General features: G+C 39.1%; 1 protein-coding gene across 1 annotated transcript in view; it reads right to left on the bottom strand.

The window, feature by feature from the left end:
• xylt1 (xylosyltransferase I) overlaps window positions 1-22,036 on the bottom strand; it is a 158,362-nt gene that overhangs the window by 24,246 nt on the left and 112,080 nt on the right. The window contains 1 exon segment of the mRNA XM_057842618.1: window positions 19,110-19,375. Coding sequence (XP_057698601.1) covers window positions 19,110-19,375 — 266 coding nt within the window.

Raw genomic sequence — 22,036 nt, 5'->3', positions numbered from 1 at the left:
TATTATCATACCTGTCAACCCGAGGCCGTTGTCAATCTTACAAATAGTGACGTATGCCCTTACAAATTGGTGACTCATCTTACAATGTTTTACAATTTTTAAAATACGATGAATTTATTGGTAATATTGAAACATACAATCTGGTGCAATCAAAGAACAATCAATATCTTCAGCTACATCATGATTACTAAAATTTAACAGTGACTTTTGTTATAATTGTGTAGCACTTTTGGCAATTTCTATTATGTCTTTTGATGGCTGCACTTCATGGCACTTCAGCTCGCAATTCAGTTTGACTTGAAAGTAGTTTGTTAGTGTGTCCAATAAATTAAAAAGGTCAATTGATAAAATTAACTTAACGATGCAATCTTTGAGTCGTGGAACATTTCTTTTGCTAATTCTGAGAATTGATCAGCAATAGTTGCAGGCAAATTGTGTTCGGCAACAAATTGGCAGAATAAAATATCAGCTTTCGTCGCTTTTCATTCTGCAGACCAGTGTTGTTAATCTTACTTTTAAAAAGTAATTAATTACAGTTACAAATTACTTCTCCCAAAAAGTTATTGAGTTAGTAACTCGGTTACCTGAATGTAAGAGTAATTGGGTACTTGGCAAAGTAATTGGTGTTACTTTTCATGTTTTTTAAATTTTTTTCACCAAAAACCAAACCAAAACAAAACAAAAAAACCATAGTAACCTTTGCTATGTTTGGAAGTCATTTAATGTTGTGAACCAACCGTTACAGTTGTTAAAATTGCTCCTGTTTTTGCATTAGTTCCCTTCTGTCTACTTTCGAAATATGAACGTTTTAAAACTGTTTCATCATTTAAAGATAGATTCAAATCAAGATTTTGCTGATTTAGTAGTATTTTACATTAAAAGTTACTAAAAGGTTAGCTAGGAAGGTTCACTACAACGGAGCCTTTCCGAAAAGTCTACTGCTTTAAAATGGCGTCTGTTTACCAACGCCGCTGAGTCTGTCATTTCGCATGTAGTTCTATATGCATGTGATATCTAGGCGTAGATTGAGGCTGTCAGCTACAGTCAGGAAATATCGTAGCCACCTAACCTAGCATCGCGTTTGCTACAGCGTTACAACAAACACACTTCTCTCTCCACGTCTCTGACTTTTCTCACATCATTCAACCAACGTAACACATAGTAACGCACATTGTCTCGTTGCTGAAACGGTGACAAAATCCGAACAGAGAAAAATAAAAACGTAATGCACTGAAAACGTACAGATTTTGAACGTACAGTGTACATGTTTAAAAATCAGTACTCACTTGCACAAATTACGCCGAAACCGTACAACTTGACAGGTATGTATTATACACTACATGGGAATATTTTTTACTCAACAGTTTATAGGTTAATCAACTGGCATTATTCTTCCTAAAAAAAATATTTAAAAATAAATAAATAAATAAATAAAATCAATAAATTAAAACGGATTAAATAATAATACAAAAATAGTATAATGCAGACCCATGGAAATGTAGTGTCCAGTCAATACACACATCCAATGTTCCAAGCTATTCAACCAGCATGTTTCCAAACACATAAGTTCAAAACTACATTTCCCACAATGCCTAGCACTGCTTAGCTAACTGATAGCTACCTTATTAGCGAGTACCGGGAGCCGAGGTAAAACGGTGCGACACCAAACGGGATTTTACGGTAGTATAAAGCTCCGACAGAAGTCAACAGTTGCTGTTATATACGTATTCATCGTAAAAAACTCTTAACATCTCGGCAGGCGCTCTGGGAACACGTCACAGGCAGCAGTAGTAGTCTATGCAAAGTGTCAATTTCAACACAGACTAATTGTGAAGAAATACTCCTCCTTGTCAATATGGAATTTCCTTTCATTATCATAGATGGCGGAACCCTGAAGCATACGAAACACAGCAACTTAGGATATAATACTAACATTCAACCAAATACACGAACGCAGAAAAATGAATACAAGACTAATACAATCAGTGTTGGGCAAATTACTTTAAAAAGTAATTAGTTATAGTTACTCAGTACTTCCAAAAAGTAACTGAGTTAGTAACTGAATTACTCTATAGTAAAAGTAACTAGTTACCAGGGAAAGTATTATATATAACTATTTCCATTTCTTTAAAAAGAAGTTGTTGTATGTCAAAGAATTTGACATTTTCTGAGCTGTATTCGAGTCAGTTGAATAGAGAAGAACAGACAGATAGTTGTGTTATAGAACCTTGTAATATTTATTGCACCTCACCAGCAACAGATTTATCCTACACTTGAAGTGCAACAAAAATAAACAGATTTGAATTGCTTACCACAGATGTCGATAAAAGCTTTGCCCCGGGACATAAATTACACTTTACATGCACGTTCTTTCCTTTAATTTCGACCAACTTGAAATAGTGTTTATATCTCCACCTTGTAAAGGACAAATTTTCCTTTGAATGCTCTGCCATCATATCCCTCTGCATCTGTTTGTGTGCGTGTGTTTGCCACACGCGCTGTTTTGGTTTTTATGTGAAAACAGTGGCTCTGAAGTTTTTTTTTGTTTTTTTTTTAAACAAACTTTATTAACAACAAATACACATATACAAACATAGGGCGAGACAATTCACATATCAACAACCGGCTCAGAAGTACGTGCGCTGCTCGAGCGTTTACGTCACAGAATGGGGGATCACGTGAGATCTGACAACAACGCAGCCATATTGGAAGCAGGTCTGGCTCGCGGGACATTAAACTTTAACTTGCCAGTTTGATAAAGAGACAAACTCGTTACTAAGGTGAAGAACAGATATTTGATCAAACTTAAGGATGTGAACAATGTTGACCCTTACAAGCAAGCCGAAGACAAATGGAGTAAAGATGTCGACGGGCTTCCACAATTACGCGAAATGGACATTCTGCTGTATTTATTGTTTGGTGTATGTTACTAAACACATCAGCGATTCCGAAATACAAATCGCTACAGAGCTACGAACAGTTTTGCTGCGGATGGGTGCAGGACCAGCACATTATGACCATATCAAACGGCAACTCCATCGTTCTGCAAAGGTAGGCTATGTGTGTTTACTGTTTTCATTGCCATGAACCTGAACGCACCCAAAGTCCTGGATGACAAATAAACAGAGCAGAGTAGACTCGCTACAGCTGGTAGTTTCTTCAATTTATTCAAAGTAAGTAACACACCGCTTTTGACCGTCAGTAATGGTAACGGCGTTGTAATGGCTGAAAAAGTAATTAGTTAGATTACCCCGTTACAGAAAAAATAACGCCGTTATTATTTATAACGGCGTTATTCCCAACACTGAATACAATATACTCCATCTCTGTATACACATATAACCCAATATACAACAGAAGACACATTATTGACATTAATAAGAGATAAACTTACAGAAAGGTGTATGGAGCAGTATGAACACAATACAACAGTACAAACGTCTCTTAAAACCACTCCTTATTGAAGTCTGTAACTGCCTGATCTCTTGCCAAACCGTCAACCCAGTAGATGGCGGTTATGCCCCGTGTTACAAGGGGTAAACTGCCAACAAAAAACAAGCAGAAGAACTACTCCTTCTCCCCCTACGAGTAGGAGCCATGTCACTCAGGCAGGCGCTGCCCTCCCAGCGGCCGGAGGGATTATCTTCAAATTGGTCCCATGAAAAATCATGAAAAACGGACATTTTTTATGACATGAAAAGAGGACTTGTCCAGGCGAAAGAGGACGTTTGGTCACCTAAGATAGACATTAGGACTATCATATACAGCAGATTTTACTCTAGAAGAGCAGTTCTTAACCTTGCTAAAGGTACCTAACCCCATGAGTTTAACATGTGCAATTACCGAACCATTCAGAATTGAATAATAAAGTCCCCCCCCCAAATTCAAAACTGAAATAGCAAAGCTAGCAAGCTAATAGCTAAGTGAAATCCCGTTCGGATTTCAAATTAACTACAAATAATTTTGCCTTTTGCTGTTGATATTCACGTTGGATTTCACACTGTTCCTTTGTTGTTTTCATGTCTCCATCCTCATTTTACTGCCGCACACTTGCATCACATACTACTTTCATGGCGTAAAATGAGGCAAAAATGGTTTTATTACTTGTGCAGTCTATGCTGCCTGTATGTCTATTATACTTCCTCATACCAAGTGCGAGTCAACCTTCCACTGAGAAGACCAGTTTCTTCCTCCATTAGATAGAGGGCTAGTAGTTGATAGAGTGGAATAAAGCCTTTAAAACGGAGGCAAACCAGTCCAAAACCTAGTCTAAAAGCTTTGCCTTTAGTCAGAATATGAAAATAGGGGCCTGTATGTCCTAACCTTCGCTAAACCCCTGGGGTTCGATTAAGAACCACTACTCTAGAAGTATTTAGATATAGGCAAACGGCAAATATTTTGCTGAATGTTTCTGTAATTTTAGATTAAGAGATTATAAAGTGGCGGTACTACGTTTCACTCATTAGTTGTCCAACAAACATATGATTTTCTTTTCGTCTATTATCACTAAGTAATATGTGGTAATATATTTGCACACATACCAGTACACTAAGAAGACTGGTGAAATTAATCAATACCATACATTTTTGGGACTTTAACTGGATGTTTGAGGTTCTGTCATGTCCTCTACACAGTCCTCTTAATTCAAGTGTGTTGTAAGTGTTTAAATTATAATAATAATTATACTGTCCAGAACAAATCATTTCATAAAATTAGTCATTTGGAGGATGTACCTTCTGTTTTAATGATTATAGTAACATTTGGAAATGGCCCTGAAATTGCTATGAACTGTCATTATGAGGTAACTGCTTCTTTAAGAAACCCTCTGCTGTTTTCAGTAATTTTACATGAGTGTCAAAGGGTGGCTAGTTGCAGAGTAAATATTTAAACATATATTTTTAAATAAATTACACCATATTGTGTGTGCATTTGGGTGTTGTCCAGCTAAACATAAGTGAAATAGAGATCGGTAAAAAAAAAAAACTTTAGGAAATTATATATACGTATATTCCAAGTAAAGTGCACTATTAATGCTAACTAACCAAAAATGTTACATGCTGTGTTTTGGTACTTGCATCAGGCATGAAAATGGGTCAGGGGTTAAAAAGGTGAGAAAAGTGAGGAGGAAATATATTCCGTTACACTGTACAACCCAATGAAATATTGAGCTCTGTCGACCCACAATGTGTTTCAGCAAGGCCGTGCAGAGACTGGTAGAGGGACAAGTGTTTAATACCTTACAACACAGGTGTCAAACCGATTCCAGAAAGGGCCAAGTGGGTGCAGGTTTGCTTTCCAACCAATGAAGAGGACACATTTTCACCAATCAGATCTTTTACATGTGTAATCAGTTAAATTTTGTCAGGTGCTGCTTGTTTCAGTAGGAAGTTCATTGGTTAAACTCTGCACAGTATCGGTTGGAAATAAATCCAGCACCCACTTGGCCATTTCTGGAATCGGTTTGACACCTGTGCCTTACAACAAAATAACTTTAATGTTAACCAGCTTTAGATTTTAGTTGGCTGTGACTGTGACATACGTTAATTGGGAGGGGGCAACAGTGAATAGAAATCAACACTGTCATTAACATTTTCTGGCTGTGACTCAGTTAGTCTGCCTCTTTTCTTCCTTCAACCTGTACATCAAAACTTCCTTCCTCAACTTGTTGTTTGTCTGAGAACAAACCACATCAGATGGTCACTGAGACACCATCAGTTTTTTCAAATCTATTATTTCATTATTATCTATATTTGACAACTCTAGCACGTAATAATTATTGATGACATAAAATCTTATAAAAAAATAACATTGTAATTGTGCTTAGAATTATTGTATGTTATACCTGACTATCCTTGCAATCTGCTATTCTCACCAAGTGTGCTATTCACCCAGCTGATGAGGTATCCACTGCCAATAGCAGCCTCATCCAACTCCCTTTTTTTTTCATCCCTCAACCTCCTTACCTTACGAGTGATGTCTATGTAATGAAATATAAATCTTACATTTCAAAAAATTAGACTCCCTGGTGGCTTTTATTTTTAAAGCTTTCTTAATTTCTTTCTCAATAACTATGGACGTAAATCTGTGTCTTTATTAATTAATCAAAAACAAAAAGTTGCTTCAATCAAAAACAAAGTTGCTTCAGTCAAAAACAAAGTTGCTTCAATCAAAATATATATTTTCAATCCAAAAAAAGTCACGTCTATTAAAAAAAAAATGTGTTTGAATGCAAAAATAAATTTGAGACAAAAAACCATTTGAAAACTATTTTTCTTCATTAAAACAACTTTTTCAATTGAAGTAATGTTGTTTTGCGCTTGGGCCACATTTTGGCTAGGACACGTGTCTTGATTATTCAATCAAAAAATAAGTTGCTTCTGACAAAAAAAAATTCAATCATAGAAAATGTTTGTGCATGCGTCAATCATCGTTTAACTAAGTGAGCAGCTTGAGAGGATTTGAGTAGACTCACTATGAAGCATTTAATAAAGCCAAGCATTTAATTCTTGTTCAAAAATACTTTGGTGGGACAGTAATATGTTTAAAACTTATCATAATTATTACATTTAAAAGTAATTAAAAAACATTTATAAATTATACTTTGGGAAAAAAACGTCTTACATGCATCATTTTTCCAATGTTAAATCTGAATAAATACATTGAACACGCACAAAAAAAAATTTGGGGGGGGGGGGGGGGGGGGAAGTGCTCTACCTTGCGGTTTTCACTTATCGCGGCGGGTTCTGGTCACCATTACCGCGAAAAACGAGGGATCACTGTATTTCTGAAAAGCTATAAGAAGCAAGAATCAGTCCCACCACTCGTCGGGCCGTCCATCAGCTCAAGTCCCAGCCGAAAATAACGCACCTCAGGTGGACGACGGGATCGATTCGAGGCGCCCCCCTCCATCCGAGAGCACCACTTACCATATTGGCCCGAATATAAGACGGCCTTGATTATAAGACGACCCCTTCTTTTTCAAGATTAAAGTTTGAAAAAATACTTTTTGAACACCAAATTAATTTTTATACGGAAAATAATTACAGTACATCTGAAACAAATGATTATAACAATATATTTGAGAGAAAAAGCATGCTAGTTTGCCTCATTCAAATCTTAATATTTGAACATTTAAATATGTAAACTAAAGTGCAATCACATTCGTAAATGAATTGCTTCTGGTTTTTGAAATGTAAATAAACCAATCTATTGTGATAAAACAACAAAATTGCAATAACTGCATTAACCATCAAAGTGAAGTCTAACTGTAACTGTAGTCTTGAAACAAATCTGAATAAGGAAAAACATTGCAATAAAATAATGCAAAATAGTTAAACTTGAGAGTAGCGGAGATCTGTCATGACAGAACATCGCTTCAATGATATCTGGCACCATCTAGCGTTGTGAATGGGTATAACGTCTGTACCGCGAATATAAAATGACCCCCACCTTTTCAGTCTTATTTCAATGCAAAAAACACCGTCTTATATTCGGGCCAATACGGTAATTTGACACAACAGTGTGTTTCTTCGTTTATAGTACCATTAAATACACAAGCGTGACGCTAACTTAACGGGAGCTTTTTTTTCATGGGAGATTTGGCTAGCTCTGGCAGTGCTCAACGCAAGCTGCAACAAACGGCAGTAACTTTATTATATCACAAAAGATGAAAACGATCGAAACCATTACTCACCAAATCCAATCTGCTGGCAAATGCAGGCAAGTGTGTATGCTGCGCTCTGGTCTGCCACGGCGTGGATAAGGCTTGCTTTTTGTTTCACAGCTTTGCAATGCAACCAAAGGCTCTTCCAGCACTTCATGTACAAGTGAAGCGTGTGCACGCGATTGGAATATTGGAACGCGGTTTGGGCCTATGATTGGTTCTCGTCAGCGAAGCAGCCAGAAGGATTTGCTGACCGTTCAAGTGTCACTTTTTTAAAGGACCGATTTCTGAAGTGCTCAGTTTATGTACTAAGTTAATCACATGATAATAATAAGAATAACAATAATTTAAAAAAAAATCTCCTGCCCCCCCCTCCCCCAAAAAAAATCTCAGATCTACACAATTCATGTAGGTCACCCTTTTTGACTTCAAAACAGCAAATTTCGCCGAAAGGTGAGCACGTACTGTACATTGTCTGCTTACATTTATAAACTGTGGGAACTTGACCAAAATTCTTTTCCAACAGCATACCATCTATTTCATGAAATAAATACGTTGAGTGGAAAATCCCACATTTTATTTGGTGAAATGGGCAAGTCTTAAAAGCGACTAATGGTCATATGGACAGTTGAGTCACTTTCTTCTGGCTTCTAAATGGATTAAAAGGCTTTGTGGTTACAGCCAGCTGTTGTTTTGGTATGTGCTTACCATGAGGTGATGGACATTAACTCCATGGCCAGCAATGGCTCAGAAGCATAATCATTTACTGGCAGCCATCCCAGTTAAAATGGACAAGACACAGTGTTTAATTTGTAAATAATTGAGTGTCAGAATGCAAAGTACATATGATAGCCCAGGGAGGATATTATATTTGATAAAACAGAAATGTAACAGATATATCAATTACAAGTATCGAAGAGGCAAAACCGCTCAAAAAGGTGATATCTTATTTTGCCAGTATAAAAAGTGAAGTAGTAGACAGTTCATCCGCTTCACAATGCAGTGTACTCAGAAGTACATAATACTATTAAAAACAGTAATGGCTAAAAAGAACAACAAAATGTTACGTTGTTTTACAAGTTATTTTCATGTCGGGGAAAAATCTAGTGATTCTTGGCTTTGATGCTAATCCTTTCACAAGGTTGTTGGAAGGCAGAGAAAAAATAACTAACATGAGATTCGAGGTTAGGTAAACAGCCCTGACACACTAAGATAAACCAGTCATAACACCCACACTAATACTCATGGGCTAGGGAACATAAACTTTATGCATTATCTAAGTGGGAAGAAACCAAAGTATCTTGAAGAAACCCACGCAGACAGACAAAATGCAAATAATACTTTTTCTTTGCTTTGTGCTCCCTTTATATCTTTGTCAGTTTTTTTTTTTTTTTTTTTTTTTTTTAAATTGAGCTCGATATACTGTATATGGTCTATTTGACCTGAAAATCCACTTCAAATTAATTCCTAATCCCGGTAATACACCAGGCACGTCTATGGCGCGACAATGTCGTCGGCCGCGTCAACGCACCACTGACTCTCGCCCCCAATATCCACAGGACACGTTTTACGAGCAGCGCGTCTGTGGAGCGGTTCGATCGGTTCACGCGAGGATTGCAAGATCGCGCGAGAGTAGCGGGTATTTAAAGATAATAATACAACATATGCCTTTTAGACCTCGTGTATTGGTCAGCTTTTTTTCTTAAAGAAATAAGGAAAAAGTCCTGTGCTAAAGAGAAATGAGACTGACAAAGCTTTTTACATTTTACAAATGAAATTCGTCAATGAATCATTTTTTTTTTCTCTTATGAATGGTTTTCAAACGCTTTATTGATGGATTTTCTCAAGTTAAAGCGCCATGCAGAAATTAATAAATTCAATTGCAAATTATTTAGAAAATCAACGGTCATCAGCTCAATCAACAGACTTCCGGTCTGCCCGATCCTACCTAATAGTATTGACTAGAGGTGGAAATCTTGGGCACCTCAGGATTCGATTGCGATTAAGATTTAGAGGCAACGATTTGATTATAAATCGATTATTGATGCACAACCCCCCCCCCCCCCCCCCCTCCCCCTTTTAGCTGCTTTCAATGTTTCACACATTAGTTACAAAAATAGTACACAAATCTTCTCGGGCTTAAATAAACTGCTATTTCAGGATCAAGTTAACAGTTCAAAACAGTAAATAAAATACTCAAGTACTCATTTAGTATCAACAGAATAAATTGTAGCATTTTGCAGAAATATATTATTTTTATCCAACCAAAAAGTGCAAGGAGGTATAAATGAAAGAAAATGTGTGCTACTACTTGAATACAAATGGCTCAAAAAATGCTTTTCTGCTTGTTAATATGTGTAAACATGAATATTTAAACATTAAGGTACACATAATTTAAAAAAGAAAAAAAAAAAAAAAAAATTCATTTTGCATCCAAACCTCAACAATATGCAGGACAGGTAAAGTGTGTTTACCTACTGAGAAAATTCTATGTTCTTGTATAAGAACATAAGTTGATCGACATACTCAAATGAAAGTGCTGTGCTGTGCATTGACTCCTGCAGTCGAAAAACCAAGGTTCTGTGTGTGGGCGTAGTATGTCAGATGGCTAAAGTTACCCAGCTGGGCAGCTGGGCGTTGTCTATAACAACAAAAATGTCTTTTTTTGCAATGTTCCATTCATTTACAGCACCGCTTAGCAGCTCAGACATATTAGCACCCGTGTGGTTTTCATACATTGCACATAACGGCGAGTTGGTCAACATTCGACAGCGATGGCATGATTTCTACTTTTGTCTGCTTGTAGAGAGTCGGTGTGCCGTGTCAGTCAAATAGCGTCGGGATGGGATGACGTACCTCAGTTCTATTGCTTTCAACATTCTTTGAAATACCCTATTTTCAAGAAGATTTTCTAGTCGAATCTAAAATAATTCCACATGTCTGCTTTTTAAATTTTTAGGAGTAGGTCTGAAGTTGGTTGGTTAAAACAGCCATGTTTGTTGCTGTTTTGTATCTAGGAAGTGTGAGTTCTTGGTCCGTTCCCCATAGCGTCTGGAAGACCGCGCTGTTTTAGTTCCACATTACATGGCATATTTAAATAATCGGAATTTGGATGTCTGTGAATTGTTCTCGAATCTTCCACGGCCAAATCGCGAACAATCTAAGAATCAGAAATTTCACAAATTGACACAGGAGGGTTACGTCTCGTGTCAAATAGTACACTGTGCCGTTCTTTTCGAGTGTGTCGCGTTGAACCTCTTCTAGGACGCGTCTAAAACGTGGCCGCACTGCGACTGGTGTGCACTCCCTGCTTGACTTGAAGGGCGGCGTTTCACTGCGTTGACACGGTGGCAACGCTGACGCGCCTGGTATATTACCAGGGTAATTCTCATGACGTTTTGAATGAAGAGTCACTGATGGCAGGCGGCTTGAGATCAATTCTCCCTCAGTGACGTTGTAATTGTGGGTGTGAATATGAATTAACGGTGATGAAAATGGATGAATAGATATTTTGGATGAAGAAGAAGTACAAAGTTTACAGTGTTGCCAACCACCTTCCCATTTTTGTTTCCTTAGGGACTAAAATAATCCACTGTTGCCCCTTTCCCACTGAAACTAGTGGGTCAACGCGCGTTTTTTCCAAGCCGATGCAACCCACTAGCAATTGGCATTTGGCACCTTTTGACAAAAAAAAGCTGTGTCTTTTTTGTTTTTTTTCACCCGTCTAACCGCCCACCCCTCCTCAGCCGTGCGTAAAGTTACGTGACGTCACCACGCTAAGATCAACGTCGACAAGTGCGACTGAATTCATTCAGTTCAAGGAAGTAAACAATGCAGAGCATTATGGAAGCCTCGTTTCCGTTTGTGTTTTCATGCTTTTTACTGCCCTCAAAATGGTCGAAATGTGGCAAAGGATCAACACTCTGCTTTTTTTTTTTTTTAAACCTGTCCTGTTCAGCTGTTTGACACAGAGAATGGAAGTCTAGGTGCCCGGATTCTGAACAGTTTTAATGTTTCACATGGAGAGTCTGACATACTCCCATTGTGATCCTTCAAAATACCTTTTTATTATGACAAAGCAGCGAACAGGAAGGGATTATGGGCGGACAGAAGAAAAGAAATACAAGAGAAGAAAGAAAAGAAACACATAAACAACAACAAGAAATACATTGAACATCTAAACTAGTTACTAATATGCTGGTGCTATCGTCAGCGAGATGTATTTCCGGTTTACACCATGTGGGGGCCAATTGGCCAGTGAAAGAGGAGAATGGGGGTGGGGGTGTCTATAAGACTATAAGCTAAGTGATTGAAAGGGGTAGAGCAGTGGTCTCAAACCGGTCCTCAAAGGGCCGCAGGGGGTACTGGATTTCATTCCAACCAAACGAGACAAATACCTTTTCACCAATCTGGTTTCTTACAAGTGTAATCAGTTGATTGCAATCAGGTGCTGCTTATGTTAGTAGAAACCTCATTGGTTGAACTGTTTGTGCTGGATCTGTTGGAACAAAAACCAGGACCCACTGCGGCCCTTTGTGGAGTCGGTTTGAGACCGCTGGGGTAGAGTGTACACAAATCAGTTCTGTGATCTAGAACCCAGTAATCGTCTGAATCTCTTATGAGTGTAAGCCCGTTGGCGACCAACCCTACGCCGCCGCATCGCCAATCCCGGCACCGGAACCCCCAACCCGAGCATGCCCTACCACATCCAGCAGCACGCAAGCCCCACCGGGCGCGCGACAGCCACGCAGACGGGCGGAGAAACCGCGCGGGCGCCAACCCAGGGCCACGGCCCCCACCCAGCCAGCCCGGGGAGGGAGGGCGGGCGGGGGGCTGGGGGGGCCATGCGAAGCCCATCCCTCCTCCCGCCGCCCAGCAAAGGAGCCACCGTCCCCCCCCCCCGGGACCCAGGGTGGTCCCCCGGGCCACAACACTCTGCTTGTGCTGAGGCAACGTAGGTGACGTGAATTCTTCTTCTTCTACTAGCTTTGTTGTTAGCATTGACGTAACTACGGTTGTGGGGTGTGTTAAATGGGAGGCGACTGGCATGTTGTTATGACACATCACGTAAGAGCCGACGTCACCACGTAGATTAGGGTGTTGACTGTTGACCCGGGGTTTTGCTTTCACACTGCAAGACGATCAGAGCCGAGGTGATTTTAACGCGGGTCGCTTGGAGGGTTGATTGACACGGGTCGAGGCGGGTCACTGCACCTTTCCCACTGCCACCAAAAGCCGATTGTTAGTGGGTTGACACGGGTTTTTGGCCAGTGGGAAAGGGTTATGTTTGTGGCAGAATTTCATCAAATATTCGTATGCCATTAAGGTTTCTGAACATTTTGAAAAATCTCATGGAACAACAAGTATGAGTAATAAAATCTCATTTTGTGTCAGTTGACTTACAAATGGATACAAACACAAAACTAAACTATACTTTCAGGACGCCATGATTTTCATTCTTTTGTACTAAATGGACAAGGAGACATCCATTTTTGTGAATTAAAAACATTTTTCAGACAATACTAAATCGCTGATCTAAATTCATTTCTGTTGAACGTCACCGCATCTGATCACCATTTCCTTGATGAAATCTTGGCAATCATTTTACTTGAAACAAGACTGAGTAAAAGCACAGCGTGGACATTCGAGAAGTTTGACAGATGGAGAAATGCTTCCTGATTGTAGGAGGCTTCACCCACAGGACCTTACAAAATGCCCACAATGCAACAGGGGGATAGAGAGAGCAATGACACTGGACATGCTGTCATAGTGAGTCTTCCCCTCAGGGAGCAAACCATTGCAACTGACAGGCTTCTGACTTTACAACAGCAAGTGATGCTGCACTCAAAGAAAGCAAGACAAAAAAAAAATAGTAGGGTAAATGTTGCTGAGTCAAACATGCACTGACAGTTTGAATAAATATCAACTGTAGATCCGATAACATTGCCTTTTTCTGAAGCTCAAGCAAATGCTTTGTCCCAATTAATTTGACTCTACCGCGCTGAGGCAAGAAATCATTTCCATGTGCATATAAGATGTGTTGTTGTTGCAATTCTACGGAGGTGTTGCATTTTTTTCTGTTTTTTTTTTTTTCTTTTCTTTTTTTTTTTTGACAAAGAGCGTTTCTCTGTCACGCATATGCGTACAAGTCGGCATTTCACACCTCCGCTTTTCTGCTTTTTAATCTGTTGTTGTTTAATCACTTTGCATGTGGGTTTCATCACCTCAGCATCATCAAACTAAAGTTAACCTGAAAATTTTCTTACACCAGATGTTAGTGAGCGCATATGCTGATTAAATGCTTGATGAAGTACATGAAATCAAATTGTTTTAATTGCAATTTCCCTTTTCGAGCACATAGGTAACACATTTTTTTCCAACCAAACTAGGCTTTCACTGCTTTTACTAAATGATTTCATTGAATATTTTAAGTGATATTTTTCTGGGGTTTTTACAGTCTATATAGAAGTTTGAATTTAGACTTTAGAGCAATATTCCACAACATGTTTGGCAGTTCTCGTGTCTACTGAAATGACAGTAATACAGTGTATTCATTCATTTATTTTCTGAGCCGCTTATCCTCACGAAGGTCTCTGGGGTGCTGGAGCTAACTAACTAGCTAACTGTGGGCAGGCAGGGTACACCCTGAATCGGTTGCCAGCCAATCCCAGGGCACAAGGACACGAACAACCATTCACGCACACACAATTTAGAGTGTTCAATCAGCCTACCATGCATGTTTTTTGGGATGTGGGGGTAAACTGGAGTACCTGGAGAAAACGGGGAGAACATGCAAACTCCACACAGGAAGGCTGGAGCCCGGGATTGAACCCTTGATCTCAGAACTGTGAGGCGGCCATGCTAACCACTCTGCCACCAGACACGTCTACGGTGCGTCAATTTCCATAGGACGCGTTTTATGAGCAAAGCGTCTGTGGCGTGGCTTGATCAGTTTACGCGAGGATTGCAAGATTGCGCGAGAGTAGCGGGTATTTAAAGATAATAATACAACAACCATTTGCCTTTCAGACCCAGCGTATTGGTCAGCTTTCTCTCTGAAAGAAGGAAGAAGAAAAAAGAAGTCCCGTGCTTAAGAGAAAAGCAATCCCAATGACAAAGATTTTAACATGTATTTTACAAATGAAATGCCTCAATGAATCATTTTTTTTTCTTATGAACGGTTTTCAAAAGCTTAATTGATGGATTTTCTCAAGTTAAATTTGTGTATTATTATTATTATTATTTAATTACTGGTGTTTTAGCTCATTTCAATGTATTTTATTACATTATTTATTTTATTATGTATTTGTTTTACAAATGTGATGTAGAATTCATGTATATTCTATATTTTAAGTTGTATAAATTTATTTCTTATATGAATATTAGTTCCTACTTGTTTTTTTTTTTTGTGGTAGAGGGGTTTTGTATTGAACACGGGGGTACTGGTGTGCCGAGATTAAAAGCAGAGTTGATACTGTCCTGCCGTGTTGGTTATTATAGCAGAGAAGACAGCAGTAAATCAACAACAAAAAGTAAACTGTGATCCGATCTACCCACAGCCTAAAGAGATCTGATGGACTTGAAAAGTAAGTTACGGTTGCATATTATTTTGAAAATCAACCGGCTCCACTGTATTTTTACATGAGTGAGTTCCGGTCTGTTCAATTCTACCTAGTAGTATTGACACAGGAGGGTTGCGTCTCGCGTCAAATAATAAACTCTGCTGTTCTTTAAGTGTGCGACGCGTTGACTGCATTGTCGCGGCGGCCACGTTGTCGCGCCGTAGACGTGTGTGGTGTACTGCCGGGTTAATAATACGGCGTATTACAGTAATAAATACACACAAACGGTGTCCTGCAGAGTAGAGAGAAAACAGTACATATATACTATGTGTATTGTTTAATGCTTTGTTTTTACCAGAGATGTGACCAAAAATAGCTAAAATTTCATTTTCGATTTTTCCATTAAAAGACCAAATGTTTACCACCGAATAATGTGAAGAACCATATAGTTCTCTTGTTCTCTTGCAAAGTTGCTTCTTGTCCCGCGTCACATCGAGTACAGTGAATTTGAGCCTGTGTGAGTAGTTTAGAGTTTAATCAAGTGAGCAGTATACAAATATATACATAGTAATGTACAGTATGTAATGCATACTTGTGCATTTGCTGTGGTTTAGTACAATAATTTTATGGCACAACCACTCTTTCTTTTGTGTCAGATTTTTTCCGCGACTTCCACACCCCCCCTGCCAGTCGCCATTTAATCTGGCGAGGAAAGACTTTGCTCGGCTTCGTCGCCGCTAGGACTCAGCCTACTCGCCTGGCTCTCGATCGATTCCACTTGTTGCACAAAAAAACGTGAATCTCATTTTAAGGAGAGATTGTAATAGCCTTGTAAAGAGGTTTAGTAGTTTCGGCGAGAACGGACGTTTTTTTTAGTTGTTGTTGTGAATTACAGTTCCACCAAACGTACATCGAGATCTAATTTAGCCGAGCAACGGTATGTGTGAGACCCATTTTTGGAGTGTTCCAAACTTCCAAGAAAGCACATTTATCAAGGTTTCATTGGCCGTGAAGCCCACCAAATGCTATGATGACGCCTGCACTTCTGCTATAGGACTCCTTCAAAGTTTGCAACAAAATGCTCACTGCCGCCGAAACGTACCCTCCCAAGGGGTTTCAATCTGCACCTTTCAAACACAACTTCTTCAGCCTTGAGGGTCGTAAGATGTTTGCGTATTTGTGAGAAGCGACCACCTTTTTTCCCCCTGATTTTTACTTTTTTGTTGTTGTTTTGTTTTTATGTTTGTGCCTGTTTTACAGTACACTTTAACTGGGCTAGACAAAAAACACTTTGCCACTTGTTTTGATCAAATAAGTGACAAAATACACAAAGACGTTGTTACTGTACTGTTTTTCAAACATTTGTTTTCATATTATTCAGAATTTCAAATGTTTTTAAAGTGTGTGAATGAGGTAAAATATGAAATACAATTATATATTGGTCTCTCTATGATAAAACATTTCCTGGATCTCAAGCATACGCCAGATAAATGTGGATAAACTCACTGCACTGTATATTTGGGCAACAATTCAGTCTCATTCATAAGTGAATTGTGAGAGAGTTTAAGGACAGTTGATGTTCTCAAAATTAAGGACAAATGCACTATACAAAGGACTTTCAGTCAAAGAGGTGCATTCATAATTCATTGTTTCACAGATAACAAACTGTCCTTGCAGGCCTCTTTGTGATTCATTAATTCATTACGTTATTGTAATTCTATACAGATGGAGACATGAGACCGTAATACTGGGGCGGGAAATTCCAATTTAGCATATTGATTCAGACGGGCCAAAGTGGAACTGATTTTCTTCATGTAAATTTGTATTTATTTACTTATCATTCATTTCAAACTAATTCAAACATGATTCCTCAAGGGAAATTAATATCTGGGATACAAGATGAATACAAAAAAATACATCCGATTACAATTAAGTAAATAAAAATGAGTGAAATGTTCTTGGTCTGAGATTATATGTTCTTTTAAATCAGTTGGAGAAACTGTTGCTGTGTTGCTATCCTGTCACTAGCCACAAAGGCACATTGAATCACATAATAACAGCCTTCTCTGTGGAAGACAGACTTGGCCCTTGCATTGATGAGGACTTTGTATTTGGTTTTGTTTGTTTTGTACACCATTTTTAGCTTCAATTTGTTTTTCTTTGTCTTTGTAAATCAAGGCTCTCACATAAACTGATTGTTTTATTCAATAAACAAGCGCCAGTGTGCTCCAGCACACTATAGGCTGAAGTGCATGCTCTCTACTGGCTAAATTTGAACCTACAAGCAACATAGTCACCAATAAGTCCACAATTAATTAATCAGCCTTGATACAATCCAAAAAACGGGCTGTGACGTAATAGTTAAAATTGAGGTTTTGCTTTTAGATTTGAAGAAATGAAAGGAAAATAAATATTAGATGGAGTTTTAGATGGAATTTTGTAAATCAGTGAAAAAATACAATTCTGAATGGAAATCAGTTTCTCATTTATGCCTTGTTCCAGTGTAAAGCAGTAGCCTAATGCATGTGTTAAACCTTTCATTCATTCATTTTCTGAGCCGCTAATCCTCACGAGGGTCACAGGGGCGCTGGAGTCAATCCCAGCAAACTATTGGCAATATGCGGCGTCCACCCTGAATCAGTTGCCAGCCAATCGCAGGGCACAAGGAGACGAACAACCATTTGCGCACACAGTCATACTTGCGTACATGCGTAGAAAGAAGAAGCCTCATGTGTTACGTCATCGCCCGCGCTGTTTACCTCTGAACCGGAAACTCATTACTCGCTGGCTGGAAATTTCAAAATTACTACACCTTCTAGACCAGGGGTCAGGAACTCCGTTTTGGGATCATGGTTTTTTTCATGATCGCAATAGAACGCATCACACGGGAGAGAGAGTGAAGGGACTGATTGAACACTCGGCTTTTACGAGCAGCTGCTGAGTTGTGATTGGAATAAATCTTTAGAAAAGAACAACAACGAAAGCCTGACATTGTTACAGTACTTGGGATGTTACAATCAATGCCCAGTTGCGCACTCACCACTTGGAAAATAACAAATACAAACATATGGTGTGGTGCTGCGTACATTTCCTGGAAGTGGAAACCACAGCCAGGAGGGCTTGTGCGTAACAGTGGCGCTCCTGGAAGTGGCGACAGTTTTTACAGGCGGAAATGTCATCAAAATGAAAATGATCTAGCGCCTCTCTGACTTGGGGTACCACGCAGTTCACTTTTAAGGGTTTCATTTTCCTTTACGCATTTTTGTATACTCCAGTTTGGCCGGCATTGTGTTGAGAAGGGCCAGCCCCGCTGCTGTCTGATCAGAGACTTAACGATGAACTAATCCACGATGGGAGGACCACAAATGGGCACTGAATTGAAGCATATTATTGCGACGTATGATTGAAGGTTCTAGAAAAATATGTGAACGCATAATCAGCTCATCACAGCTCGTTCAAGCCGAGCGAGCCCACCTGCGGAAAAGCAGAGCAGGAATGCCAAGTCTTGATCGTCCGCCTTCATTGTTTACAATGCCGTCATGCCGCACTAAAAATGGCGATGGCACCCTCAATGATGTCACTTCCATAGTATCCGATAGCTGTACAGAGACAGCAGTCCATATTAAGCGGTAGGTAATACTACCCGCCAACATTATCCGCGTAACAACTAATCCGGACAAGTCTTATAGTAGTGTGGCCGACATACCGTATAGTCTAACTAATTACACGTTTAAGGCCATTATCCGTCCTAGTGTAGACGTAGCCTCAGATGGGGTGCAAGTTGAAGCACTTCAACACCACTGGAAACTGCAACATCCCCAAAAAAGCCCATATAACAGAATTCAACTATATGCTTGATCATGTGCATGTTTACAAATTCTAACCTGCAGCTGTGATCCATTGGGTTTCCTTGCAGCGAGGCAGCAGCACGGGCCAAGCCAAGTCTTGAGAAGGAATGGTAGTAGGTGAGCTTTGTGTCCGACAGGCTGGCCACACCATCTGGCTCGTCATACACATTCTCCCAGTACGAGTTTAAGCCGGGCGTCCCCGGTGGAAATGGTCCAAACAGGTAGGCGTCCAGATGGTTCACTATCTCTTGGTTCACACTGGCTTCAAACTTCCTGGCAAAAAAGGTGGGACGCACCGTTTGCTGCAGAGACAGTGGAGGAGATAAAGAGACAAAAAGGAGATTAAGAAATGGCTACGAGACAGGATGACAATGGAACAGATGTGATGTGTATGGAGGTAATATAACAGCACAGTGGAGGAGAAAAAAATGAGTTTAAGAAGTTTAAAAGACAAGGACAGCAAAGCTTAGGCATTCCTTTGAGAACTAATCTGTCCATCCATTCTTTGTAGCGCTTATTCTCCCTTGGGTCATCAGCCAATCATTGGGGGAAAACAGACAATCAAATGTTCACACTCACATTTACACGTTGGGAAACTGTATCGTGTTCAGTCAACCTAACAGGCTTGCTTTTTAAATGTGGAAGGAAACCTGAATACCCGGATAAAAAACACATAAGCAAGAGGAGGACATACAATCGCCACACAGAAAGACGGGTGTGCATACTTAAACTTAGAACCTCCAAACTGTGAGGCAGTAATGCCAAAAACTCATCCACTGTTCCACTGTGAACTCATCACAGTAGTAAATACAAACTACTCATATCTGTCCCTTTCAATCGTCAGTGAAAATTGAATTTGCTGTGTAAGGCCATCAGAAATGCCACAGAAAAGTTCCTAATTTAACCTGATTAGAATTGCAACAAATAAAATATATATATTCATTTATATATTCATTCATTAAGTTTCTGAGCCACTTATCCTCACGAGGGTGCTGGAGCCTATCCCAGCTAACTACGGGCAGTGGACAGGGGTGTAATGATACACACAAGTCACGATTCGGTACAGGTTCGATACAACAGGAAAAACAAAAAAGGCTTTTTTTTTTTGTCACGGCCATTGAAAGAAAGTTTATTCTATTGGCTGAAAAAGTTAGTATCAAAGTACAAAACAAATTGAAGAAAAAAATCAAGCTTGTGAATTTGCATTTTTACTGCTAACATTCTTTATGTGCAAAAAAAGACAACGCACCATTCTTTGTGGCGATTGACTGAGGTTACAGTTAAGGTCAGGTATCACTTGCCAGCTGGCAACCTTGGTAATAAAATGTGCAAATAGTTCCAAAGCTGAAAAAGCATCTCTTGAAATAGTGCAAAAAATAAATACTCAGAGTTTCAATTACTTCAGCCTAGTGCAAAAGCAAAATATAATATTTCCTGATTTGAAAATATTGTGGCATCACTAGAGGTACTGCTCACTTAGGCAAGCTAAATTACTCTGTTAATTCATGCGAGCACCATAAAATAAAATAAAAAGATTTCAAAAAGTTTAGGTAATACCTCATATGACAATTCCCACTCTGTGTATTTGTCACAATTTACGTAGTAGTGATCAATTACAGTGGTACTTCTACATACGAAGTTAATTCGTTCCAGGACCTTGTTTGTTAGTCGAAATGGTCGTATGTCGAGCAGGATTTTCCCATAAGAATACAATATAAATAATTCTGTTAATTTGTTCCATAACCCGAAAACCTACACTAAATCCTTAATAAGTAATGCTGTTACTATTGCAAATAGCAATTACACAGAGCAAAACAAATAAATTATGAATAAAAATCGTAATAATAATATAATAATAGTAATAATAATAATAATAATACCTGTAACCAATCGGGTTCTAATGTGGCGATGCATTTTGCGTGGTGTACCTGAACGCACCGTGGGGCTGAGGGCAGAGTGTCAGAGAGTGCAGTTGAGATATTACTTTCCCTTTTAACGTCCTGTTGTTGCTGGCAGTTGGTGTGTTGTGTTGCACAAGTTCTGAAATAAATGATTAAAAACCTGACGAAGCTGGCGATCTCTTTGGCGATGGAACCACAAAAATAATTGTCATCTTAACTTAAAAAAGAGTGGTGAACGGAGGTGGGAGGAGTTTTGTCAAGCAGTTCAAAGACACGTACCCCACGCTCATATTTGTCCATCATTTCATCTTCATTTCAACGGTAAGCCTCACCTTTTTTCTTTTCTCACCACCTGCTTTAACATTCTTGGAACCCATGTTGATTTCTCTCACAAGAAAATCCGCCGTGCATCCGTCTTGCGGGAAAACAATGAAATTGCGAGGCTGTCAGAAATCGTTATATTTTGAGCATTTCGTCGGATGTAGAAAAGATCGTGTGTCGAAGCGATCGTATGGCGAGGTACCACTGTATGAATTATTTTTCGTTTATTTAGGTTTGCCATCTATTTAACGTAATGTTGGTTGTTGGTCTAGGCACATTACCTCTACCACCCCCTGGAGTGGAGGAGGACTAACTTTGAGATGGATTTCTTTCTTTCTTTTTTTTTTTTTTTTAAATTAACACTAAATTAACGTGTTCGCCGTCTGACTGTGTGTGTGATGCCTGTAACAGGAGGAATACAAATACTGTTACACTCTTTATATATATCTTTATATACATACATTGGGGCAAATAAGTATTTAGTCAACCATTAATTGTGCAAGTTCTCCCACTTGAAAATATTAGGGAGGCATGTAATTGTCAACATGGGTAAACCTCAACCATGAGAGACAGAATGTGGAAAAAAAAAACCAGAAAATCACATTGTTTGATTTTTAAATAATTTATTTGCAAATCATGGTGGAAAATAAGTATTTGGTCAACACCAAAAGTTCATCTCAATACTTTGTTATGTACCCTTTGTTGGCAATAACGGAGGCCAAACGTTTTCTGTAACTCTTC

This window comes from Corythoichthys intestinalis, chromosome 8 (genome assembly GCF_030265065.1).
Source record: "Corythoichthys intestinalis isolate RoL2023-P3 chromosome 8, ASM3026506v1, whole genome shotgun sequence".
NCBI classification, from domain to species: domain Eukaryota; kingdom Metazoa; phylum Chordata; class Actinopteri; order Syngnathiformes; family Syngnathidae; genus Corythoichthys; species Corythoichthys intestinalis.
This window is presented reverse-complemented; position numbering and strand designations above follow the sequence as displayed.